This window comes from Carassius gibelio, chromosome A20 (assembly GCF_023724105.1).
Source record: "Carassius gibelio isolate Cgi1373 ecotype wild population from Czech Republic chromosome A20, carGib1.2-hapl.c, whole genome shotgun sequence".
In the NCBI taxonomy this organism is placed as follows: Eukaryota; Metazoa; Chordata; class Actinopteri; order Cypriniformes; family Cyprinidae; genus Carassius; species Carassius gibelio.
Window position 1 is genome coordinate 5175426 of NC_068390.1, and position 27391 is coordinate 5202816.

A 27391-nucleotide genomic window follows, 5' to 3' on the forward strand; every position below is an offset into this window, starting at 1 on the left:
TAAAAACATAGGAAAATAATCAAGGCATGTGTGAGAGAAGGAACAGAGCGGTCTGGAAATAAGGTAAATTATGTGAAAATAATGTTGTTGTTTTTTTGTTTTTTGTTTTTTTTTAAAACAAAGCATGAACAAGTTAGACTGCCCCCCATAAACATAGTTTGAATTACAGAAAATATCAGTTTTGGTGGGGGTCCAAGGTTATAATAGTTAATGAAAAAGAACGAAAAACAAAAACTAGAAAACATTGTTGTTAACTGAAATAAAAATAAAAACGAGGCATATATTACAAGAAAAAAAAAAAAAAAACTAAAACACACATTACAGTTTGGTAAAACTAACTAAAATAAAATAATATTATAGAGTAAATGTCCTTAGATTTCATCTTTGTCAAGGTATTTCATTCGCTATTTAAGACACACAGTGTATTCATTCACCTGCATTTCCTTTCCCTGCTCTCAGTCACTCATGCGTCTCTCACATGCGCGCGCACACACACACACACACACACACACAGCCTCCATGAGAACGAGTGTTCATTCGACGTTGAAAGCAAGTTAGAATAGTGCGACAACCTCCTCTACTACCAATGTAAACAATGAACTGTGCTGGCGGGTATCCTCCCAAAATGTTGCACTTGCCGATCACGGTGGGGATTGATATGGTAGTGGACCATGAAGGTCATAGAAGAAGTGAAGGAGCAGTAGCCCCCAATTATGGTGGGGTAATTTGGACTCTTCCCATAAACACAATCAAGCCTTGAAATAATAATTATAAAAAATAATAATAATAAATAAATAAACGGTAAACCACCCCTTTTAAGTAAGGTCTTTATACACATCTGAAAACATAGTTATGTATATTTAATTTCTGATAATAGATCGCAGAATAACACCATATTCTCTTCTTCAGAGGTGCTCAGTCCTCCTCCTGGAACTCTACCATAGCTAATCAACAGCTACGTCAAGAATAGCATTTAATATGCAAATTTTAGCATGCCTGGAATACCTAGGTAAACTACTAAAGTTGGCAATGTGACAGTGTAGATTCATTCTACAATTCAATGCACTCATCCTTTCATTACCAATGTGATGCATAAAGAAAAAAGTCATGATCGACTTTTCATCAGACTACCATAAGTTTTAGATAAAACAGTTTTACTAAAACATTAGATCATTGGCAACAGAAAGAAAATATTAATTGTTCTGAAGACAAATAAGATTTGTACACATCCACACACACACATTCAGATCTAACGTGGATTCAATATATCTAGTCATAAATCATGCAAATCATAATAATAAAAAAACAACAACAACTCTGAGTTTTCTAAATGACTAATCAAGTAGCAAGTGTTAAGGACCTTAATATTTCTAACAACAGGCCATGCAAAAACATAAAATAAAATACTAATTATGGATTCAATGGACTAGCTATGAATTCATTGTTTGAAGCCATATGGATGAAAAAAACAAAAACAACAACAAGTGTAATTAGGCTGGATTAGACAACTGTCAGAGACTACAGAACTATTACATCTGGACCCCCATAATGTCTTACTGCAACCCGAAACAATTCCAGCAATTCATAACTAATTGTTATGTTGTTATCAAAATAAATTAATACATCAAATCATGGAAGGGGCTAGCTGGTGGTTCTACCTACCTGGATGTTTTATGGCCGTGTTGACAGGACGTGCTGTTATCTGCTCCCTCGCAGGCTCCTGGAAGTTCATCCTACTGATGTACTCGATGGCTGCCTCCACGCTATGACTGTTCGTCTGCTTCAGAGCGTGAACCACCATCTCCTGTACAGATGCACACATGCATTAATATATGCATTACTACTGAGAACCAATCAAATACGCTGGCCCTCATTAACTGGCGTTTAAATACAAACGGTTAAAACCCTGCACAAGAACTGCTATTAGAGATTGCCATAAGCTCACAAAACTTTTATTGGCATTTGTGCGATAATGTTTTATTATTTCTTTGCTCTCTGTAACACTTGCCGGTGATTGGTAAGTGGCATTATGTGGTCTATGACATTTTTGGATTATGCAAACTGCGTAACTGACAGCGATCCCAGGCAAATGATTTCCTAAAGTACATAGCTGCACTAGTTTCATGTCACCTCGTATCACTGCACATGCTCTTATCACAAAACAACATAATCTGCAAATCAATATCATGTGCCCTTTTACTTTTAGTTATTTGGCAAGCAACGATGCACAAATTGGGATAATGTACATACAGTCGCTTCACACTGAGTCCTGATCACCCTGTCTGGGTGTCTGAATATACATCATACTTTACTAAAGTATTCTCAGTACAGTCATTTATATAATACAATGAAATGAACCAGTGAGGTTAAAATATTGTTTGGCCTCTTTGTCTGTCTGTACAACCACAGTAAGAGAACAAAATCTGTTTTGACAACATCTATGCACATAGACCACATGAAAGAAAAACACAAACAAACAAGGTATTTAATCTTATTGGGAAGAAATGTGTGTATCACACAAAGTGTTGCCAAGTCCAAACTGAGGCCATCCTTAAAAGTATTCTTGTTTGCCGTAACCCGACCAGCTCTGTCAATTTAGGACAGACTCAATTTTGTTTTTTTTAATTTTTTTTTTAGTCTGACCGACTTGCCGATTGTAAATATGCGTTAAGACCGACCTTTTTTTTTATGCTTCAAACAACTAATACAAAACCAATAAAATAATATTAATTATATTCAAGTATTGTAAATATAAATTTCCTAGGCTTACATACAAACGAAGGCCATCTTCTTTATTAAAAAATAAATAAATAAAAAAATAAAAACTTGTGACGTCATCTATGTTTACACTATTGGTTAACGGATGTCACACTATGCTTCGCTTTGTCTCATTCACTGTCAGAGTCAACTGTTCTCGCTTGGTAATGATGGCTGCGGCGGCAGTAAACAAAATGTTCACGGTCACTGTTCAAAGTCATACGGGTTCGGGCACCATAATACATCTAAAACAATTCATTAAAACATCTCGACACCGCTTTAACTTGGCACGAAGTTCTGGAACCATCCCTTCTCCCTTCTAGTCTAAAACTGTGACTGTGTCGACTGTCACTTTATGTTCGAAAAACTATTGCATGAATCGATTGGACCAACCAACACAAGTTTTGAAAACGAAAATAGGAAATTGATTTTAACGACCTTCTCTTGTAGCGTCACACAGCAGCTGCAGCTTCGGACACGCACGCATAACAGCAAATAATACTTTTGCACACTGTTTCTCTTTTTACAACAGAAATGTGAATTCTGCCGGTATTCAGACGGTCTCATACAGATTCGGGCTAGGGTTGTCAAAATAGCTGAAAAAACAAATTCAAACTTTTTACTTACATATGATCAAATTTTGAATTGTATTCAAATTTAAAATACATAATTTCAGTTAGGGTGAAGAAAAGCTTTTTGCAAAAACCCAACATAAAGTCTCGAAATATTTTTAGAAAATTAAATTAAATACATTAATTTTACATGTCTTTCTAAACATGCAGCTCTCTTGTGCGAGACACGAGTCCAACGGTGTCCCTCTATAAAATGGGCGAAATATGCACTCTGTGTGAAGCGCTTGGTTTCAGTTTTGATATAAACAAGATTTTCTCCACATTGATGTTCTCTCTCTTTTTTTTTTTTTTTTTTTTTTGAAGTGGCTTCAACTGGATAGGCTAACATAACATAACCTTATAATGCAATGCCACATATATCGTCATCGCATCTCGTGCGCTACTGATAAAGATCAAGTATACTTCGGCCTTCCACACACTGTCTGCATTATGTCTTTTTCGTCATCTGCGTACGGGCATTTTTTGAGACAAGAGGTGAAAGATGAGACAGCAGTGTCGAGCTCGTCCGCCTTTGAAAGTTGTGTAAACACAGCTGTGCGCGCGGCGAGATGGAATGGAACACGGACTGTGAATACCGGAGCTCATAAGGCAGCTTCCTTAATGCACACCTAAAATTGTGTGAATGTGGATTTTTATTTTAAATTCAATGAATATTCGAAATTCTATTTTTTTTGGACAGCCCTAGAATCGGCGTATACGATTTATTGTTTTTGTTGACATTTCTAATCGTAAACAGCCATGTTGAAGCCTGCAGTAAATGTTTTGCATTATGGCAGTCCACTCTGCTTATTGTTTTTCGAAAATGTTGCACTCCTGTTTGTCATTGTGTAAATAACTTCACGCCAATAAATAATCAGAAATATTGGTCTTTACATTCGTCCTGCCTGTTGTCCGTGGATTTACCTATATTAGTGTTATTTGCTGTATAAAACTTATTTAAACATGCAAAATCGGTTTTACAATTGATTCAATGAAACAGGATTTTTTTTCACAAAAGTGACAACACAAGAAAGCAAAGTAAACGCTCTCTCATTTGTAGGTTGCATTGGATGCAAGTAAAACAGTACCTCACTTTTTTTTTTCTTCTCACCTGAAATTCATGCAATAATCATGTTTTTGACAATGATTTAAATTTGTTTGTGGTCTATATAGCCTGCATCAAAATGAGGTTTGCAATTATGCGACCGAAGGCACAGGTTGAAGACCCAGTCAGTGACGTCACGATATGCTAATTTGTTTAAATTCATACCTGTCATCACATCACCAAAATTTACTTTTTTTTTTTACATTGAAAGTTACAAAAAAAAAAAAAAAAAAAAAAAAAAAATTATATATATAGGCCGACCCCTTTTTTTTTAAAAAACATTACTGTTACTGCAAACCAAAATATTTTTAAGGATGGCCGAAGCTACTCTAACACTCTTTCAGCAGGTTTAAGCGACCACAAGAACATGATATTTAGCCCCTAAAATGTGTATTTTACCCCTCAGAACTCTATTTTTACAGATCCTCCAGTTTTTGTTGTGATAGTCTGGCAGCCCTTCCCTCAGTGTTAGTGAGCATCGGAGTATGACACGTTGCGCTCGTGTCTCCAACCAAAGCTGGTCTGGCAACATACCATTTCTGTCATTCCTCAAATAAGTGAATGACAATTATTAAGTGACTGTAGAGAAAACTCCCAGCACAAATTATTAATATGACATATTTGGTGGTGGTGGTGGTGGGGGGGACAAACTTGTATGTTCTCAGTAAAATCTCAGTATGTTCCATCCAGATTACCTGATCGAAGCCAGCGTCCTGCAGCTTCTGCAGCATGTGTCTGTTGATATCTGCATTGTTTCCGCTGGAGGAAGCCTTATTAGCAAACGGTATGAGTGATTCGCGGATCTCCTGCAGTGCTCGGTGATGCTGGGGGTTCCTAGGGTTGTTGCTGCGCCCCTGTTGTCTGGGATCGTCCGGCGGTCCCTTCCCAATGCTCACGTCAGCTCTGGGAACGTCTGCCGACCGGGACAGATTCCTCAAGCTCTCTCGGATCTCCTGCAGCATCTGTTGACTATTGCCACCGCTCGCAGGGAACGTGTTGGGTCGCATCTGTCTGTATCCCTCGGGTTTCTCGCCCCTCTTCATGTAAGTATGTTAAGTGCCAAGGTGGTGAAGAAGAGACTCCTGGGTGCAAGTGTGAAACTGTCTGGACTTCAGCGTTTGGCCTGCACACTACAGAGACATCAGTAAACATGCATGAGGGAATACAGAAGAATCATTATAAACACTAACATAACTTCAGCTGCATGATTAAAGCTTGTAACAGCTACATGGATATACTCAAAAAAAAAGAAAAGAATGAAGGACTATGCTTTTTTTTTTTTTTACGTGTTTCTTCATTGGATTTTTACTTTGTTTTAGTGATATTGATAGTTCAAGGCCATAAAACCCCATTCAGTTTTGTGGTAGGTGTAGATATGCCTTTCTAAAGCTTACAAATATTTAAGGCTAAATTAAAAGCCCATCAACACCAGTGATTATGATGATCATAATAAGTTACTGAAGTGCTAATTACGATATATGAATTTCTCTTTAATCTAAATTCGGCCCACTGCATGTGTCTGTGATGTTTAGTTAGGCATCTCTATAGGTTTTAAAACACAGTCGCTGTGTCCAATTGATTCACGCTCTGTTAATTCAGCTCGGCCTGAAACTGCTGAAGAGTGCAGAAGTATTGCCACATGAAGCCCTTAAAAAGTTAAACCTTATTCCCATTGAATAACGACTATTTTACGGCTGATAAATCATTTATGAATCGGTGCAACAGGTGACTGAGGCCTAAAGCTGAGGCGATAGCATACTGCTACCATACACCGTAGACAAACGAAATACGTTCACCTACCATTTACTGTTGGTGAGGCATCGTGTTTGGACATGTATAGACCCCTGTGAGCTTTTAAATCGCGAGCACCTCCTCTGCTGTGTCTGACAGATACATGTATTTGTTGACGGAATGTCTGCCTCTCTTCGGTATTTACTGTCGTCTTGAGTTTTACAACGGCTGTCATGACATGCGCGTCACAAGAGCCCGGATGTTGTAAAACCCCTTTAACTCCGCCCCCAGAGGACTCCCTTCTGTGTGGTCGCGACTCGCGAGTCAGTAGAAGCGAAGCGCCCCGTTTGTCACATAATAAATTTACCTCCTAACCATGATTTGTTTCCAACATATTCACCTATATTTTGAGTTGACTACGAAAAAGAGATATTCTAAATGATAAATACTTTTTCGTCACAACACTGTAATGTGGTCATTTCTGGTCTTCCTGGGGTCTCTATTATTTTTCTCCAAGTCAAGAAACACTATTGTGCAGTTTTTCATCAGTTAGTTGTCCTAAAACCAAAATGTGTTCTTGTCTCAGCCAGGACAACTTTGATGAACTTCTTGTGCATGTAATGAGTTATTATTAATTTGCATACAAGTCTTTTTTCACACAGTATTTTGTATTTGTATAGATGTATTTGTGCTTTTATCACTCTATATGTCAAGCTTGATCTCACACACAATACAGCAGTAGTGACGATTAGTTTAAAACATGAAGAATTTGTATGTTTCTAGCGCACACATTGTTTCACTTCCGATGATGTTGATAATTCATATTGCAAAAGGTGGTTAATTTTAGTCTCTACTTTGGTAAACTCTTTCAATAAATTGTTGACTGATGCATTTGTTCAACCATCGTAGCTATGAGAAGCCTATGCAAGTAAATATTGGCTTTGACAAAACACCACTTGCAGGTCAATTAACTTTTATTATGATCCCCATCATTGTATCCAAACTCACAGAGTACTTCAACAAAACTAGACACAGACGGGCTGTACACATGGCCATTTTAATGATTTGATCATTCTGGTGTAGTTTCAACCAACTGGACAAAGCTATTTAGCATATAAAAATATTCCAAGCCTTCTCTTTCATACATGTTTTGGGTCCGTGATCAAACAGGAAGTTGTCTGTGGACGTACACGGCCTCTCCGTCAGTGCCGCACACTAAACACTGCTCCAGCACATCGAGGCTGTTGACAGACAGTGTCTGGCTGGGCAGCATGTGAGTCGCCTCCAGTCTGTTTCTGCTGGAGTCCCCAGCAAGCCAAGCGCTGACCACAGAGTCGTCCTCCCCGGGCAGCGGCACGGCACTGTGAGAGACCACCCTGCTGTTCCAGCCCCCTGAAACAAACCAGGAATCACAACAGCACATGAACAGACCAACTAAGAATAAAACCGTCATAGTCACAGTAGCTTTACTAGTCCATATGTGACCCTGGCCTGGACCACAAAAAAAAAAAAAGGAGATTTTTACATTATCTGAAAGCTGAATAAATCATTTCCACACACACAGAGAACTATAATTTATGGGATTCACTCCAGTCTTTAAATGCGGATGTTAATATCCTAATGATTTTTGGCATAAAATAAAAAAATATATATAATTTTGACCCATACAATGTTTTTTTTTTGGCTATTGCTACAGGTATTCCCCAAAAACTTAAGACACACATGATCAGACTAACCGGTTTAGCTTTGCTTCTTAAGCAACATAAGAGGAGTTCAAATTGTTATACAATTGCAGGATTGAATCATAGAAAGTTCATTATATGAATGTGTGCTATATGAGAAGAAAACAACAGAAGGAACAGAACTGTATGTATCTCGGGTGATGGGTGTCAGACTGGTACGACTGCGATTAGAGCCAGAAATATATAAACAAAAACTTGAGTGCACCTTTTTTACCTTGACACACAAAAAAAACAATATAACACGGCGAGCATCTCAAATGAATCTCCTGTGATCACTTGCGATGAGATTTCACAGAGAAAAATTAGAAAGGAGGCAAATGAAAAGGGATAACCGAAGGCAACAGAAATGTATTGTTATAGTACAATAAATCGAAATAAATTTAAAGATGTGAGTGAATCTGATAAATGATAGTTTTTTGTGTGTATGAAACGGATCTCACTCTCAAAACAACCATATCAACGTTTTACACTCTCAAAATGAAACCTGTTATTTTCAACAGAGCTGTCATGTTTCATTTATGTTTGAAAGATTAAGTGTATAATATGGAAGTGTTGCAACATTTATTAAGTCTCTTTGGGCTCGGCTCATAAAGCAATGCAGTTTATGCAGTTAAAGGCAGGTGCAGGTCACAATATTTTGGTTTGTGGCTTATTGCCAAGATAACGCGCTGGGATTTAGATTTATTATGGTCTTATTCTTATTTCTTTATTGCAAGATTAAATACATCATCATTAAAAGCTAATTTCATAGTTTATTTCCATAGACTGATGATGATTTTTCAGTAGTACAATGCAGTTGTCACTCCCATAAAGTATTGCTCTGTGTGTACAAAACAAACATTGAAAACCAAATCCATCTGCAGTTTGTTTAAGGCATTTAAGACATGACTCGGCCAGGTGTAAATGCATCTGGCTGTTGTTATAGATGATCTACATCAGCAACTTGACGCACATGAGCAAACAATCATGGATGAGATGTAGCAATTGGTTTGAAAATTCATCTATGGGAATAATACTTTTTTTTGTTTTGTTTACATGGTCAAGTATAAATGCAATGTGCATATTAAATCAGATAATGATCTGATCGATACCAATATTGATGTTGTTATAGTTGTGAGGGAGTCTTGTCTTACTCTGTAGGAGTGTGCTCATGTCCGACCCGGAAGTCGTCTCCCAGTGGAGCAGAGAGCCATCCTCGGAGCATGTGAACAAGTGATTGGGGTTTGATGGATGGAAATGTACTTCCCACACTGTAGAGAAATCAGATCAGAATCATTTTCTGTCCTTGTTAATGATATCAGTTGCTTGCAAATTAAACTGGCCAAGACTTAAACTAAACTGACGAATAAGGTTTTTCCTACTGTATATCTTGTGTAATATCGCTTAAAAAAACCTGTTAACTTTTAGGCGACCGTGTAAGTAATCAAGTTACAATCAGGAATGTTATAATGAAACTGAAGCAGCGACAGATCTTTGCTTTAATATTGTGATGTACATCCAAATGAAACAGATTATCGAAAAAGAAAAAAAATGCAGGGTGGGGACTTGGTTCTGTGCATCAGTTGTTGATTGGATTTTGAGTCTTCGTTATGACTGATTAAACATTGTGAGGTCAAAACATAAAAAAAAGAAGAAACAATGCACGGATGAATTGCAGTTTCAGTTTCAGAGCATCGTTCTAAATGTATATATTTTGCATATATATGAGATTTTATATATATATATATATATAATATATATATAATTCGAAGGGTACTCACTTTCCGCTGAATGTGCCTCTATGAGAGAGAAGGGTGTATTGCCCTGCCTCACGTCCCAGATACACAGCATCCCATCCTGTCCTCCAGTGGCCACTATGTGCTGCTGGTTTGGGTGTTTATCCACACAATGCAAGGGCACTCGGTCCCCAGTGCTGCATCAGCAGAAGAAAATGTAATAAGATATGAACAAAGAAGGGAAACCAACTTAAGATCCAACTTTTTTAGCTCTTTCTAGAACGCTGGCAAATCAGCTCGAATGGAAATAGTTATTTTTTGTCGACATGTAATCATCTAAGGCTTTGTGGCAAAAAAAAAAAAAAAAAAGCTGCAAAAATACAAGAGTTACATACATAAAATAAAAATTCGGCAAGACTTTTTGAATTAAAATATAATAAAAATTCTAAAATGTAAATAAGCTTGGGTAACTTCTTAAGATGTTAAAACATTAATAGTAAAAAAAATCTGTCAATGCAGAGTTTACTGGAACAGGTAATCAGCAATTAATCAAAGTGTTCAATCATTGGGAATTATAATGAGAATTTGGAAATTAATAAAAACGTCACAATTGCCTTCATGCAAAATATTATTTCTTGATTCTAGGGGAAAATGGATGCGTTCTTTTCGGTTTTATGGAGATTTAAATAAATACAGTTTTTCTTCATAGAATAATCCTAATGTTTTTCGACTAAGTCTAATGTGAGCGAATCGTACAGAGAGAGAATTTGTGCAGGACTGTCACTCTGCTGTCTGAAGTCCCACATCTTCAGCTGACCGATGGAGTTAACCGTGAGAACCTCAGTCGTCCTCAGGAACGTGACGGCGTGAATCGTACTGCTGTCTGCGTGTTCTGTTGAAAGCCAATAACACAGTCCTGTCCGTCTACTCATATCAATCACAGGTCAAATGTAATTAAGGCACAAGTTAACCCAAAAATGAAAGTTCTGTCTTGATTTACCCTCATATACAAAGACGTAAAAAACACTACAATTAAAGAAGACACTGGATTAAATTGTAGCTTTTTTCCCCATTTAATTAGGATTGTGGCTTGTGTGTCAGCTCAGAAAATCTGAAAATTAAACATGTGGCTAGTTTGTGATGTGATGGGTTGTCTGAGCCTGAAACTATCATCCAGTGAGATCCTTCAATCTGCAGCCAGTTTATAAGTAGACATATCTATTTGAATAAGACCACCTCCGAGCCATTTAAGCACATATGTTTATCCCTTTAAGCAAAACTTTTCTCCACAGATAACACTTAAGCAGTGAATAAAACAAGTCCATGACTTGTGTTCTATTGTGCAAATATTCTAGATCAATACTGTAGCTTTTTTGTGAAGAAAAGACTTTCAGAATTCATTATTTTCATTCACTATTTAATCTCTAAAAGGACGGAACTCTAAAAGGAGGAAAAGGAAAGTCTGTTAATCCAGATTCACACCAATGATATTCTCTAGAAGATCTGGAAATCATATAGTTCTTTTTTTTTTTGTAATTTTTTGGAGCTTGCAAGGACTAGTCACCATCCACTTTCACTGAAAAACAATTTTTTGCATTCCATGGATGAAAATCATACAGGTTTGGAATATGGCAAGCACATTAGGAAGGGTAATTATAACAGAATATCCATTTTTAGGTCAACCTGAAGAAAATTAAACTGTTCATATATTAAATCTTGCTACAAAGAAAGTCACAAAAGCCTTACCAATGACACGGACCACTTCAGTCTGATCTGCTTTGTAAAGAACAACTCGTCCATCCTCACCCACAGACACTAGTTCAGGGCTTCTGCACACGACTGCGGTGCAGGGCGCAGGATCACAGGAGTATCCATGAGCCCGGTCCCACACGTGAGCCAGAGACAGAGCCTGAACACAATCACAACCGTCAGACGCTGCTGGGCATGATAAGATATCAAACAGACAAGACACATACCTGACAGTCCGGCTGAAGCTTAAAGATGGTCACAGCTCCGCTGGATGATGCAGAAACCAGTCGCTCTTGATCTAGAAACTACACAGATCACGCAGAGGACGGTTTTATTAGTCCACAAACTAAAGACCTCACTCTCTTTTCTGACTCTGATGAAATGCATCGCAGGCAGCATTTAAATTATGGTTTGAAACCGTTATGAAGAGGTTTCGGCTTAAATTTTTGATTTAAACAAGACAAATATGCATGAAGCTAAAGGAATGAGTAGAACATAAAAGTTTTTTTCTCAACATTTATTAATACTCATCAATGATTTTATTAGTTTAGCACCTATTTGAGATGAGTAAATACCTGCAAAAAAAAGAAAGAAAAAAAGGCCTGACCTGCCAAAGAAGTGGCTAACCAGCCTGATGACCAGCTATGACCAACCAGCTGAGACTGGTTTTAGCAATTGTTTCTTCAGCAGGGATATTTTCCAAACATGCAGGCTATAACAGTTGCAACGGTGACCCCTTTTATTATTATTTTTACACAAACACACACACTAACAGAACTCTCTCTGCGCATGTCACGAGGGCACGCGCACGCAGTGGCGTAGGAGCAGCATGTTGACGCTCACTCACCTGCAGGTCCATCACATCCCCATCATGCAGAGAGTCACACAGTAACTGCGGCTCTTCATCAAACTCTCCGTCAGTGTTAGAGGCTCCATGGTCTCCCACTGACCAGATCGACACTCTGTTATTCTGCAGACACACAGTGAATTATGAGTACGAGCGAAACATTAATGTGACGTGCACTGTTTGACTTCATCTGAACTAGCACTCTTGCCTCATTGTCCCAGGATCCTGCGGCGAACACTTCTGGCTGCTGTAATAAAGCCGCAGAAATCGGCCGCCAGCGCGTCTTACTGATCTTCTGCGAGATGTATTTGGCTATCGGGTCCATGGAATCTTGGTGTGCTCGTGTTGACCTGTTGTTTAGTTCGGTCTGCTTCTCGTGTAGCAGTGTCTCCCGCCACATCCGCCTGCCGTGTGTGCTAAGTACGGCGGCCTCAAAGCACCAAACGCGATTCGGTTTTGATAAAACTGTCCCGCTGCTGTTCACATTTAGTTCAATTCAAAGCAGCGTCACAGAAAATTTTATTTCTGTCTTCCCTAGTTGTCTCAGATTTAATTAATAATGTAGTTTGTAATATAAACATTATTATTATTATTTTAGTTGTATTTTTATTATTATTATTATATTTATTACACTATTACCTTTTATTAAACTGATGCATTTAGCAGACGCTTTTATTCAAAGCGACTTACATTGCATTCAGGCTAAAAGTTTTGACCTAACATGTAAACATCAACAAAGCAAAGGTTTGTGATATCACTCAGGACATTACAATAGAGCTTGAAATCGTTTATAAAATAAGAAAAGTTTGGTTTGGAGCCTGCATTTCATTTCATGAATATTAAACTTTCCCATTAAAATTTGTTATTAACCTGTCTAAAATCCACAATCATTGAAGTGTATAATTACAACAAATTAACCCAACTTCAGATAAATATATATATATATATATATATATATATATATATATATATATATATATATATATATATATATATATATATATATATATATATATATATATAAAAGCTCCACGTCAATGCAAAATATTTTTGTATGGATACAATGACATTGTTTTCATTTTTACATTTACATAAATCACAGCATATGTTTTACTGAAAATATTCTATGCATTATTTTAACAAAGGCAAATATTTAAACCTCTGACTTTTTTGTGAAGTATTAAATTACGCCACACTAATGCAACTAAAAATCAGCTAAAAGAAAACACTCATCTGCTTGCGAAACTGCCTTTATTTCCCTCTATGTAAACAGCTCGACTTAACCATGATCAAAAGCACTGTTGTATTTTGACTGCTGCACTCCGCTTCGCATTTAGAAAGCGATGTGGTAACTCCCATTACTTTCCTGCAGGGACCTATACTTGACCATATGGGCGAATATCGTACAGAACGCAGCAGTGTATTTTTTTTTTTTTTTTTTTTTTTTTGAACAAACATAGCAGCAAATACAGTTTAATCTACAAAAACTAAAACTAAAGTAAAAAGCAAGTAAAATAGACAAAAGTAAAATAATAATAAAAAATAATACATTTACAAAATAATAATAATAATTGAGCCAGGGGTAACATATCCTTTAAATAGATTAAAGAGAGATAGACACGCCTCGAGTCCCTTTTGTTTACATTATAAAAAAAACATAAATATTATACTTTGTGCATAAAATAACTGATTTTAAAGGAAGAAGATATAGTACTCAAGTAATATTTAAGGTCATTACAAAAGACAATAAAAATAGGTTTGACAGACAAAAATTTACACTGGAACAGCAGTGGATGTGTGCCGCAGGACACGCGTGGTGACGTAACCGCGCTGCACGTGCTGACGCTCGTCGGGAGAGCGGTGTGCGCATGCGCGGCGCTGACAGCCGCACTCGACCTGATCCGCAGAGTGTGTTAATAATGGCCTGGAAATCCGGAGGAGCGAGCCACGCGGAGCTCGTCAACAACCTCCGCAGTGAGTTGTGCTCCTTCTGCATGATTAAAAGAGCAGAGTCAGTCATTATCCATGCAGCGCTTAGCAGCGGGGGTTTGTTTACGTCGCTGTGAGCGCGCCTCTGTAAACTAGCATCGCCAGTGAGGGGAAAGTGCGCTGATGCGGGTTAGGATGACATGAGTCCACCTCAGCTTCGTTTCTGTGTCTGTTTCTGTTTCTGTTTCAGACAAACAAATGGTGGATGCTGTTTAAAACTTACAGCGCGCTTCAGTTTTATCAGCTAAGTTAGCTGCTAGCAGTCTAATGTGATCGTCTCTGTTAAAACACTTCCAGATAATGTGCTCTATTTAAACGATCGCTATAATATTTACATTTCGGTTCATATTTTATATTGCTTTGCCTGAACAAACGTATGGTTTTGTTCACGTCGATGACACAGCAGCACCCGTGTTAGCATGCACGTACTGGATCTAGCATTAGCTCGTTCCTGCAGTTAAATATATTGTGCATCCAATAAAGAATTAAGCACATTTTTTCCTAATGTGTAGTTGTATAATGTTCGTATGTGCAGTTTTATGTGGGGTTGTTCAGTGGGCGTGGCACAACACATGCTGCTGATGTAATTGAGCGATGACGTCATTATGGATTTCATGCATCTGCGTTTTTGTACTTTGAGTCTTGATATTATTAATGCCGCGTACATTAATTACACAATGACACCATTTCTAATCAAACATCATCATCTCACTAAAAATATCTGGAGAATGTATATAATCTATTTATAAAATTATTATAAAATATATTTTTTTAAAGTCTGACAGTTGACCACTGGACAGAGAGACTAATAATACTGGAGTGGCATGTAACTCATCCTCCTGAACTCCTGGCTTTATTCTGAGCTCAAGTGGTCAGTGTGCTATATTTAGTGCTGCTCACTAAGACAAGTATTACGGTTACTGTTCCTGCTGCTTAGGGTTAGTGATTTGAACTCCTAACTTAAACTTGTGCTACCAATGTTTTGAGTTTAGTGGTTTCAAACACCACTGTGAGCTGGATCACTCTTGGTTGCATCATGCAGGTTGTGCTTATTCACTTTGTGCTACAGAAGTAGTCAAGTCGAAATTTGATCACATACCTGCTGCCATTACCAGACAAAAAAAAAAAAAAAAACAGATGACAGCTGTGTTTAAAGGCAGGCAAATGAGCGGTCTGTTAAAGTTTACATTTAAAAAAAAACGGGCACCGTCCCGGACAGTGAGTGACATTACATATTTAGATTAAATCTAATTTCTCCCAGTCATTGTTAAAAAACAAGCAAGCAAAATCTGTTAGCAAGCGATCGTGAAGCGGTTAGGCGAATCTTTCCACCTAAGATCCACCCATAAAACCCTCACAGTGTTTACTAACTGACAAGGATCTGTTCTCCAAGAGCTTATAGATTTGGACTATGCTGTGCATACTGCATATATATATGAATATGCGCTCCCACTGGACTTTTCAAAATAATTTGATAGACACAACTACATAATCTCTAAGAAAGGTTAAGATAAATATACATAGACACAGACGGTCAGACTGTGAGTGATTATCTTTCTGAAAGTGTAAATGTGTAGTATTTACTAAGTTTAAATATTGACAAACTGCTATTAATAGTGTGCGAGTTTTGAATACCAGGATTGCTGACGTGCCACAAGGTTTTGCTACTCCAGCATTTCTGGTTCATTACTGTAAGCTTGCAGAATGATGTAGTGTTAATGTGTAGCATAGACGAATTATCTCACATGTCTCTTGTTGTTTATCCCTGCATACTTCATGGTAACATTAAAGGATTAATTGGTTATTACTTAGCTGCTTGCGTTGCATTTTTACATGACGTGATTTAACATTGCATACATGACTGGAGACTTGACAGAAAAAAGAAAAAAAAAATGTATGAATGTATAAGTAGAGCATGACACTAGCAATACTAAGGTCATGGAGTTTCCTAGGAAATGAATTAACTGAGAAAAATATTTACCTTGAATGCAGTGTCGCTTCGGGCGAATTGTCTGCCGGATGCATGAATGTAAATGAATGACTGACAAAACAGAAACAGATTAAGAAGCTTCTTCTTTAGACACAAAAGGAGATTTTTTTGTCACTGCTCTTTATCATACAATAAACGGACCGTGAATTTGCACATAGGGTTCTCAATTGAGGTTCTCTCTGAGCTGATATTTAAAAAGCTTGTTCATTTTATATATATATATATATATATATATATATATATATATATATATATATATATATATATATATATATATATATATATATATATATATTAGTATTAACACATCAATCTTGAATGTGTTTGTGTTTATTTTTCTCCAGAAAATGGCATCATTAAATCGGACCGTGTGTATGAAGTTATGTTGGCCACAGACCGTGCACACTTCTCCAAATGTAATCCATACATGGACTCGCCACAATCTATAGGTAAGCCCCAGTCCAGAATCATTATTGTATTGGCACAATGTCATCTACAGCTATAGATAATAGCGTCTGATGTGGCCAAGGCTTAGCAAGACATCATTTCTGGTTTCTGTTTTTACACCATATACACCAACCACATCATGTCCCTGCATGTCTGAAATAAAAGGGATTTATTAATTCATTGGAACAGTCTTGAACTGACGTTCTAAAGTACATCCGCTTCTCTCCAGTGTAGATATCTTTAAGCTGATTTCAAAGCCAAGTCATGTCTTGCAGTAAAGACACAATGGACAAAAACAATCTGGTGGTTCTGTGGATGTGTTTTCTCTTTGGGATGAAAGGGTTTCTTTTAATTTGTTGCAGGTTACCAAGCAACAATCAGTGCACCGCATATGGTAAGTTAAACTGCTTTAGAAACATTTGTAGTTGCAGTAACTGGCCTGTTCTGTAGGGCTCTGATGAACGCTCCTCTGTGTGCTGTAGCACGCGTATGCTCTGGAGCTCCTCCATGATCATCTGTATGAAGGAGCGAAGGCTCTGGATGTGGGATCAGGCTCCGGGATCCTGTCCGTCTGCTTCGCCAGAATGGTGAGTCTCTCACTGCCAACCGAAAATAAAATGTAGAGTGATGGCATGCAAGCAGTTATGATGACTCATGAATTACTTTAGTTCATTTTATAGCATAAACTGTTTAGTCTCAAAAGTTAGTCATCTATCATATACATATATATATGTGTGTGTGTGTGTGTGTGTGTGTGTGTGTGTGTGTGTGTGTGTGTGTGTGTGTGTGTGTGTGTGTGTGTGTGTGTGTGTGTGTGTGTGTGTGTGTGTGTGTGTGTGTGTGTGTGTGTGTGTGTGTGTGTGTGTGTGTGTATATATATACATACAGTTGCAATCAAAATTATTCAACCCCGTTGACTTGCAAGACAATTTGCTGTGGAGGATAACATTTTATGAAATCAATTTAACAAAGGCATCAGTAAAGTATTAGAGAAAGTTTGTTAATATACTTTTGAGTGATTCTGAGAATGGAACATTGATGAATCATGATGAAATTCGAATTGGCTCTAAACATTCATGTTCAAAATTATTCAACCCCCTTTGTGCAGAATCTTTTATTCTTTAAAATCTCCAATAAACGCTGTCTGTAAGTGTTTAGAAGCTTCTGTCACCTCTCTACTACAGTTTTGGCCCATTCCACACCTGAAAAAGCTTTCAGATAACTGATAATCTTTCGTTTTCACATTGCCACTGCTTTCTTCAAATTCAACCAGATATTGGCAGGAGTGGCTCAGTGGTTCATGTAGGTTGTCTACAAACCGGAAGGTTGGTGGTTCGATCCCCGGCTCCACCTGACCAAGTGTCGATGTGTCCTTGAGCAAGACATCTAACCCCAGCTGCTCCCGACGAGCTGGATGGCGCCTTGAATGGCTGACACCAGTCGGTGTATGAATGAGTGTGTGAATGGGTGAATGTGAGGCAAATTGTAAAGCGCTTTGGATGGCCATGTGTTGAAAGCACTATATAAATACAGTCCATTTACCATATTTAAAATGAGAATTAAGCCTGGAGACTGAACAGGTCACTCAAGTACATTCTATGACTGATCCCTGAACCAAGCAGAAGTACATTTGGATGTGTACTTTGGGATGACTTTCCTGCAGGAAAGTCCATTGATCAACAGCTTCAGTCTTTGCACCAAAGGCATCACAATTCTTGTCAAAATGGCCTGATACTTCAAAGAATCCATGATGTCCTTCATACAGTCATGATTTCCACTTCCTTCTACAGTAAAGAAACCCCATAACAGAACTGATCCACCTCCAAGTTTGAGGATGGAGATGGTGTTCTTCTGCTTATGAGCTTTGCCTGTTTTGCAGCAGACATACCGCTGATCCATGGGTCCAAAAAGTTCCAGTTTGGTCACATCACTCCATATAACATTCCTCCAGAGCTCCACAGGTCTACACAAATGAATTTGATCAAGTTCAAGTTGTCCTTTGTTCTTCTTGATCAAGAGTGGTATTCTACAAGATGTCTCAACATAAAAGCAATACTTGTCTAGTGTTCTTCTTACACACTGCTTTGAAATGGTTTCCCTCCTTTCATCGGGTCATCTTGCAAGTCTTTGGCTTAACATTGCAGATTTTTCTCAGTCGCTCTGATTTAACATTTTATGATATTGTGCTTTTTCTTCCACAACCTCAAATATTTTCTGGTAAAAAAAACACTTTAAGCTAAGGAATAAGGCTGAGAACTGTGTCTCTAAGAATTTTAAATGTCTTAGAAATCGTAATATAGCCTTTGCCTTTCTAAAGTACTATGATATTTATTCTCTTTTAGATTTTGTGAGATCTCAACTTCAACACATGCTTGGGCTAACTGTATGTGTAACAGCTCAAGCTAATTCTTTTTTTAATAGAGTTTCTAAAAGCTTAATTGTGTTTTGAGACTGTTTTATTCCCCACCATGCAAATAAGTGATTTAAAAACAGCAATGTTGAATTCCTCCGTTTCTGAAATGAACATTAGTTCCTGCGTTGGTAAGAATATTTGTGTAAAAACGAATTCTGTAATTGGATATGGATATTGAATTAAGTAAATTCAGTGCTACACTTTGTGACGAATCATTCAAGTGCTTCTGCCAGTCTGGACCTCCACAGTGTGCGGGTGGTTTGAAGTGTGTGTGTTTACAGTGGATGTGTTGTGGTGTTTTACAGGTTGGGCCGAAGGGGAAGGTGATTGGCATCGATCATATAAAGGAGCTTGTGGATGATTCCATAACTAATGTCAAAAAAGATGACCCTAGTTTGATCTCTTCAGGGAGAATCAATCTCATTGGTTGGTCTGCTTACCCATCTCTGGTCTCTTGCAGTTGTTTTATACATTTCTATACATATATATAATCTATTTATCACATTTAAATCCATTGCAGAAAATGTTTTAAAAACTACACAGAACTAGCCATTTGTTATGTCATGACATTTATCAGACAGTTGTGTAATCAGAGACAGTACGCTATAGGAACAGAACAGGGATATGGGCTTATCTGAGTTGCTGTGTAAATGTTGTCTGTATGTGTGCAGTTGGAGATGGAAGAATGGGCTTTACAGAAGAAGCACCTTATGATGCCATTCATGTCGGAGCCGCAGCTCCCACGGTGCCACAAGCAGTATGTTGCTTTCCAATCACTACAACACTTTGAGACCTAGCCATCTCTGAACCTTAAACTGTATCTTTAAAGGAATATTTCACTCACAAATAAAAATTGTCGGTAACACTTTAGTATAGGGTCCAATTCACACTAATAACTAGTTGCTTATTAGCATGCCTATTATTAACATATTGGCTGTTTATTAGTGCTTATAAAGTACATATAATGCATGACATCCATAATCCTACCCAATACCCTAAACTTAACAACTACCTTATAAACTATTAATAAGCAGCAAATAAGGAGTTAATTGAGGCAAAAGTCATAGTTAATGGTAAGTTAATAGTGAGAATTGGACCCTAAAATAAAGTGTGACCAAATTGTCATCATTCATGGATCTGGATGTTCACGTGTCTCGTTCTCATTGTTTGTGTGGTAGTTGCTGGACCAGCTGAAGCCAGGGGGGCGTCTGATTCTGCCGGTCGGGCCAGCGGGAGGGAACCAGATGCTGGAGCAGTATGACAAATTGGAGGATGGCAGTACCAAAATGAAGCCACTGATGGGCGTGATTTACGTGCCTTTAACAGACAAAGACAAGCAGTGGTCAAGGTGGAAGTGACTTCCTGTCCTCTGTCCCTTCTCTCTTCTAGGGCACAGGTGAAACGGTGTGGTCTGCAGCAGACAGAGTGTGCATTTGCCGCTTGTCATCTTTTTTGCTGCTCCATACCATGATGAAGAGCTGCACAGTGTTTTTTTTTTCTTTTCTTTTTTTTTCTTTAACCCATCAGCCTGATTTAAAAAAAAAACAAAAAAACATAATGTTTTAAATTTCTGGTTTGCCGTTAACTGCTGGAATGGGCTTGAGTGAGGAGTCATGAAAGAATGAAGACGTCCAGACCAGTGTTGAGTACTCGAGACTCGGTCTTGGACTCGGTCTCGAGACCGTATTTTAATGGTCTCGGTCTTGTCATGGACTCGTGTGCATTTTGACTCGGTATTGACTCGGACTCGAACATATTAGGAATCGGACTTATGCCCGAGTCCACTCGAGTCCCAATCAAAATATTTCATGATTATTCTACTGTATGTTAATGTTTATTTAAATTGATTCAAATGATTGACACATCCAATGACTGGTGATTTTCTTTTGTCGTGAGACGTTAGGCCAGCAACACAATGCGTGGCGTGTCTGTTTTTAATTCGGCTCCCATGTTAACAGGTTAGATCTTGCAGACTGCCTGCGTGAGACGTGCGTAAAACCCGTGCATGCTAGAAATAGAACCGGCGCCTATTTTTCACGCCACACGCGTGCATGTTGGAAGCGTTTCCAGGCAAAATATACTAGGAAAATATGTTTATATGTCATTTTGTACACAAATACATGTTAATTCATGACATTTAGATATTTGAAAGTCTATAGGTTGACATAAATTCAGATATAAATGTAATTTTAAAAATAAATTAATAATGATCGATTGTCAAATATTGCACCTGTCAAACATACTCCATTTTGCCGTCAATACTGTTGACGGTGTCCTGTCAGTAGGTGTGTAAAAAAAAAAAAAAAAGTTGATATTGTTGTCATGAAGACAAGATCCTGGTTTTTCGGCGGCCTCCCTCTGTCACCTACAGCCGCAGCAGCGCGCCAAGCGCCGCGTCAGGCACACTTCTGGTGTGTAAAGACACAGAAAACGCAAAGCAGCCACCACGCTTCTGGCACGCAGTAGAGATGCCACGCAGCCAGTCACCGGCCTTAAGTTACCCTCCTGCCATCCGCCTGTAGTGATCCCACTTTCCAGAAAGCCACATTGCTACATTATTTCTCTCAACTGTGTTATTTTTACAAAGTAGGACAAAATGGTCACAGAAAAAAAAACAAATATTGTTTAATTAAACTATATAATGAATACAGACACAGACTAACTGTCTCAACACTAAACATCTCCCCCCCCAAAAATGTCTGACAGAGTGCATTGAATTTATATGGCATTTGATCCAGCTTTCTTCCCCTGGCACATACACACTTTTGGATAAAATTTTCCTGGACAGTCAGTCGGCTCTTGTGTGTATGCCCTCCGTAACTAAAAAAACTTGGACTAGTGTGTATTTTACCCTGCATTAAAACGCACCATCCAGGGAAATTAGCATTAGATTATCCGTTGCTGTTACAGAAAGTGATAAAATGGTAACTGTTGTCAGTCCCCGCTTCCTCTGCACCAGTAGAGAGTGTTTTTAGTCGGGGTGGATTGATCATGAGACCACATCGTGCTTGGTTGGGTAGCTGGATGGTCTCCTCACTTATTTTTTTGAAAAGTAATTATGCCCATCTGTAATCTTCACAACATCTAAAGTGCACATAATCCAAGACATTGTAAGGATATTAGCAGTGATTAGTTAAGCTTCAAGGTTAAAAGTTATGTAAAAGCTGTTACAGTTGAACATTTACAGGTATAGTGGTACAGTAATATTATGTGTACTAGAAAGGTTATATGGATGTGTATAGTGGTACAACGGTGTTATGTGAAAATGAGCACTTAATATTGACAAGTAACACTTCATAATACTAATAAAATTACCTTTACACCACATACTATGTGGCCCTTTTAACCTTTATTGTTTCCACCAAACATTTGACATACTCTTGAAGATTTCTTTAGGTCTTGTCTCAGACCCAATCTCTCTGGTCTCGGTCTTGACTCGGACTCGACCCTTTCTGAACTCGGTCTTGACTCGGACTCGACCCTCTCTGGACTCGATCTGGACTCGGACTCGAATGAGCTGGTCTCGACTACAACACTGGTCCAGACATTAAGGCATTATGGCTTTGTTCACACTGGCAGCCCAAATCTGACTTTTAAGCCAGATCAGAATCAAATCCAGTTAGTTTTTTGTAGTCTGAACAGCAAAAATCTCCAAATAAATATTTTGTTGAGGCATATATGTCCACTTAAAACTCAATTAGGCAAGCTTAGAAAGTTCCTGAAAATACATTTGAATTAAATTGATTTCAGTTTGTGTTGGTATAATTTGTGAGAGCAGTAGTTGTCCCCAGCACAACTGAACAGCTACTGTAGCCTTCAGACTTCCACCCTGACAGACAGCTGCCATTGTGACATTTATTTAATGTCATACACAGTGAACGCTGAGCATTAGTGTGTAGATGTGAATGTGTAAAATAACGGGCTCTTTGTTGCATTAAATGCGTTCAAACTGAGTTTCTGCTCTCAGTTTTAGTTGAAGAAAGTCTCTTATATTGTGTTGACGCCTACATCGTTACTATAGCAACTAATGCACTGTAGATACACCAGACGTCGAGTCCAGTGTCTGAATCCTGGCAAAGTGCAAACCATCAATCCTAAAGATTGTCTTTGATAAACAAATTGCATGCAGTTTGAACACAGTCTGCATTGCATCTTAATACCCTTTAAGATTGTTGAAACTAATTGTTGCATGTTTATACTGTCTGCATGTCATTCATGATGTTTTGTATAAAACAGTAACCTTTTCTGTCTGTCTTTTTTTTTATAGGGATGAACTTTGAAAGGATGCTCTGGCAATACTCATCGCAACATATGCGCGTACACACACACACACACACACACACATATCCAACTGGACTTCACTGGGGATAGCTTGTAAATGCTGTATTTCCATACCTGTGACAGTGATGGTTTTGAAAGATGGATGTTTTGATGAGATTCTTTTATTTTAAAAGAAAAGAAGTGGACTAGGGCTTTTCTGCTGAGATTTTCATGCCTGCAGTTTGAGAATTGTGTGAATGCTGTTTTTTTTTTTTTTTTTTTTTTGATGCGCAGGTGCATTTTCCTTGTGAAGACTTCAGTATTACAGTCATTTGGATTGTTCGTGCATCTCAGCATAATGCACACAACACGGGGGTCGGCCTTTGTGCTGAATCCACCCTGTGATTAAATCATAATTCACTGCTACATAATGTGTAGGGGATGTCTTTGCTACAAGTCCATGTTAATAGTAATGGCTTGTGTTTTCAGCTGAAGCATGTGATGCCCAGGCATAATAAAACTACTTTACATTTCATAATTCCATCATAAGATTCTAAAGTTAGCCACGAGAGGCCATGTGTTACAGTGATTTTACCACGGTTGTGGGATGTTCTTTGGTTTGATGCAGAGGAAACCTCTTTAACCATCATAAAATCAGTTGGTCATTATAGCAAAACTCTCAACACTAAGCAGAACTGTTATTCCTGGATGCTTACCAACCAAATAAATGGACATGACTTATTGAAAAGTTGAAAGTATTTTAATATGTGAGAAGAAAGTGCAGAATAATATAATTTTTTTTATTTCATTTTTTTATACGAGATTCTTTTTTTTTCTAGTTAGTGTCATTACAAAAATATGTAATAACCACAGTACGCTGCCATTAACCAATCAAAATCAGGTGTTCCAGAGAACAAAGTCTAATCATTGTTTTTACAGAGGCTGCGATTGCAATATGATAAAAGTATCCAAAATTCCCTAAATAACTTCTTTTATTAATATGAATAGTTATAACAATGTAATAATTGCAAAAAATTATCCTGGCAAGTAAAACATTGTCTATAACTTAAGGCTGTTTATAGATCGTGTTCTAGTGGGGATTTTACAACGCGTATCCAATCAGACTCTACAGTTTGAACTACTGTTTACATGTAAACATTAACATTTTAAAAATCTAATCTAGAATACTAAAATAGTTTTTTCTTGATTCACTCATGTTGTTCCAACCCAGTATTATTTTCTTTGTTCTGTGAAACACTACAGATGCTTCTCCACATGATAACGTTGGATGTTTTACATTGTCAACCTGTTTCAACTACGTTTGTGTTAAATTCAAAATCGCCACCTTTAGATTTGACGTTGTGGACCCCTAATGGGACTGGTTCTGTGTTCTTTGAGAGTATGACAAACGTGAGGTTTGAGAACTTCTGTGGAAGGGAAGATTCAGTCTTCAAATGTGGATTAGACAGATTGCACGAGTTGTATGGATGGCCTAATTTTATGGAACTTTTGTGTCCTTAGTGCTTGACAGCAAAAATCCTCATCCACTTTATATGGAAAGACCTATCTTGAACATTTTGCTTATTTCACAAAAGAGAGAATAGTACAGGTTTGGAATGATATGAGCAGAGTTGGCTCACGTTTAGAGCACAAGTGCAGCAATATTACTGCTCACTTTAATATGTTTCACATCACCGCAGAGCTCAAAATCAGCTATATTATCTAAAGTGCAGCAAGTAAAGTCTCACTCAGATCCACATTTGCATACACATCGTTGAGCTAAACCTTCAATGATCATTTTGATTGTAAGCGGTTTTCAATGCCAATTCTCTGTGCATGTTTGTGTGTTTCCTGCACGCACAAACGTGGCTTTTGACAAATAAACTCACTGCTAAGCAATGATTTGTGCAATCACTTGTCTCTTCTTTCACACAATCACACAGTCTGAACTGTAGAGAGATTTTTATAATTATATAAAATCAACCACAAAATCTGTATCTGTCACGCAAACCTCCCTGGCGATTGATGTACTCTACCACCGCCGTGTTGTCCGTTCTGATGAGAACATGACGGTCTTTCACGAACGGAAGGAAACTGCAGCGCTAGATGAACCGCTTCCATTTCCAAGCAGTTTATATGCTAGCGCGTCTGGTCCCCTGCCCACGTACCGAATGCTGGTCTGCCATCGCATAGGGCTCCCCAGCCTGCATCCATAGTGACCACTACACATCTGACCACTCTCCCCATAGCAGCACCCTGCTCGAATATGGTCGTGCCGAACCAAGGTGCCAGAGTCTCTGTAACCAGTGTCGAAGCGGCCTTATGTGAAGCCAAGGGGCAAGGAACTCTACTGGAAGTTGAAGTCGGCTGGGGGCTGCCATCTTTTAGCAGAACTTCACTTGCGTTAGCATTCCCATTGACTCCCATTCATTTTGGCGTCACTTTGACAGCGACTAACTTTACATCTGAGGCGTTTAACGACTCTGTCCATTATTTATTTCTAAAGATACACGACAATGTATAAAAGGCTCCATTACCTTCTATGTTACATTATGGCCCCGTATAAACAGTTTTTGTAAAAAATAGGCTAGTCATAACCACTCGACTCTCTGTCGCATTACCGTACAGACAGGAGGAGAAGCTCGCAGGCAATTAACTTAATATGGCGTACTGGCGTAACATTTTAAAATACTATACAAAATAATTAATCAGAATACTTACTCCTGCTCACTCACACCAAAGAACTCCCCGCTCAAGCTCGCAGTCTCTGCAAGATTAACGATGGCAGTTTGCACGCATAGCCACTTAGAAGATTTACATCTGGCAGACAGGTTGCTGACACCGTCAAGCTTCGTTTGAGTCTGCGCATCAGAAACGGAAGTGCTAAAAAACGCTAAAAATGGGCTTCACTTGTCTCAATTGAGTTGCAATGGGGTCGCTGTGTCCATTTCTTTTACTGTCTATGTGTGCAACAAGCCAGCCGCCATCAGACCGAGCAACCACTGAAACGTTCTTAAGGGGATAGCTCTGCCTTGAAAGAAGAGGGCTAGTGTATTGTGAATCGACTGGATTCTCGGCTCTAACAGCTTTGCGATCATAGTGCGCGAGTCCAGTATCATACCCAGGAATGTGATATATTGGCGCGGCTGCAGTGTGCTCTTCTGAATGTTCACAGACAGCCCCAAACCTGTCAGGTGGGCGAGAAGTCTGTATTTGTGTTCCTCGAGAGCGCTTCTCGACCGCGCGATGACTAACCAGTATCCACTGATCTTCAGGGTAGCGAGCGCTGTATTCATGCACATGTAAATACATTGTAAATACGCGGGGAGCCAAAGCGAGCCCAAACGGCAGCACTTTGAACTGGTATGCCACACCCTCGATGCAAAACGCAGGAAGCGTTTTGCATCCTTCAGATCCACTGCAATGAAGTAATTGTCGGGGTGAATGTGCGCAAGGATTTGCTTCACAGTTATCATCATGAACGTGCATTTTGCGAGCACTTTGTTCTGTAATCTCATGTCTAAGATGGGGTGCATACCTCCGTCCTTTTTCAGAACTACAAAATAACGGCTGTAGAAACCAGAATTTCCCCGTTCCCTGGGAACTATCTCTACTGCTTGTTTGGCCAGGAGAGAGGATATTTCTGCTCATAGCAGCAAGGGCGCTCTGTTCTGATACTTCTGTCATAATCACACCGCAGAAGCGGGTGATCGTGTTGATCACCCAATAAGATGCCGCAGGAAGCGTCGCCCACACGCTCAGATGACTCAATACAGGGGGCATTAATGCATGCTAGCGCCCGCCACCGGAGAAGTATTGACCATTATATGAATGGCAGGTGACTCGTCCATGGCTTCTTGCACAGGAACATACATTGTCACCTCCTCTGGTTTCCCCGAGCTTCCGCTTTGCGAAGCGTCTCGGGGGAGAGGCTTCGCTTATGTCGTGGGTAATAGTAGAGGGAGGAAGAAAGCTCTTTTGCTGAAGCATGTAATGCATGTTTATTGAAACAACACAGTGGTTTCATTGATCGGG

General features: G+C 38.6%; 3 protein-coding genes across 6 annotated transcripts in view; 1 reads left to right on the top strand and 2 right to left on the bottom strand.

Annotated features, from left to right (window-relative positions):
• The window catches only part of LOC127938497 (serine/threonine-protein kinase LATS1), a 29264-nt gene extending 22789 nt beyond the window's left edge, over positions 1 to 6475 (bottom strand). For 2 of the 3 annotated variants that reach the window (XM_052535150.1, XM_052535151.1), the window contains exons 1-3: positions 6274 to 6475; positions 5169 to 5603; positions 1663 to 1804 (exon numbers count right to left, since the gene is read on the bottom strand). In XM_052535150.1, coding sequence (XP_052391110.1) covers positions 1663 to 1804; positions 5169 to 5516 — 490 coding nt within the window. In that variant the 5' untranslated portion in view covers positions 5517 to 5603; positions 6274 to 6475. The remainder of the gene's footprint in view (positions 1 to 1662; positions 1805 to 5168; positions 5604 to 6273) is intronic. The other variant, XM_052535149.1, reaches the window with a different exon arrangement.
• A 770-nt stretch (positions 6476 to 7245) lies between these two features.
• On the bottom strand, positions 7246 to 12693 carry nup43 (nucleoporin 43). Its single transcript, XM_052536069.1, has 8 exons — positions 12466 to 12693; positions 12258 to 12380; positions 11638 to 11715; positions 11408 to 11570; positions 10418 to 10553; positions 9707 to 9858; positions 9080 to 9196; positions 7246 to 7596 (listed from the first exon to the last, which is right to left on the bottom strand). The coding sequence occupies exons 1-8, from the start codon at positions 12655 to 12657 to the stop codon at positions 7367 to 7369; spliced, it is 1191 nt and encodes a 396-aa protein (XP_052392029.1). The 5' UTR covers positions 12658 to 12693; the 3' UTR covers positions 7246 to 7366.
• A 1370-nt stretch (positions 12694 to 14063) lies between these two features.
• pcmt (protein-L-isoaspartate (D-aspartate) O-methyltransferase) lies at positions 14064 to 25258 on the top strand. Of its 2 annotated transcripts, none has more exons than XM_052534972.1 (8): positions 14064 to 14231; positions 16581 to 16685; positions 17046 to 17077; positions 17166 to 17270; positions 19402 to 19522; positions 19768 to 19853; positions 20275 to 20492; positions 23364 to 25258. In XM_052534972.1, exons 1-7 carry the CDS (start codon positions 14126 to 14128, stop codon positions 20452 to 20454), a joined length of 735 nt encoding a protein of 244 aa, XP_052390932.1. In that variant the 5' UTR covers positions 14064 to 14125; the 3' UTR covers positions 20455 to 20492; positions 23364 to 25258. The 2 variants fall into 2 exon arrangements, with proteins under 2 accessions (XP_052390932.1, XP_052390931.1); XM_052534971.1 differs by having other exon boundaries at positions 20275 to 20444.
• Positions 25259 to 27391: the final 2133 nt, after the last annotated feature.

What these genes read in the sequence shown, in the direction of transcription:
- nup43 (XM_052536069.1), bottom strand. Translation starts at nt 12,657, where the DNA reads ATGTGGCGGGAGACACTGCTACACGAGAAGCAGACCGAACTAAACAAC. An exon ending in CAGGATCCTGGGACAATGAG is followed by an intron (nt 12,381 to 12,465) that starts GCAAGAGTGCTA and finishes GTGTGTCTGCAG; the next exon opens with AATAACAGAGTGTCGATCTG. An exon ending in TGAAGTGGTCCGTGTCATTG is followed by an intron (nt 10,554 to 11,407) that starts GTAAGGCTTTTG and finishes GGCTTTCAACAG; the next exon opens with AACACGCAGACAGCAGTACG.
- pcmt (XM_052534971.1), top strand. Translation starts at nt 14,126, where the DNA reads ATGCGCGGCGCTGACAGCCGCACTCGACCTGATCCGCAGAGTGTGTTA. An exon ending in GGACTCGCCACAATCTATAG is followed by an intron (nt 16,686 to 17,045) that starts GTAAGCCCCAGT and finishes AATTTGTTGCAG; the next exon opens with GTTACCAAGCAACAATCAGT. An exon ending in CTCCCACGGTGCCACAAGCA is followed by an intron (nt 19,854 to 20,274) that starts GTATGTTGCTTT and finishes TTTGTGTGGTAG; the next exon opens with TTGCTGGACCAGCTGAAGCC.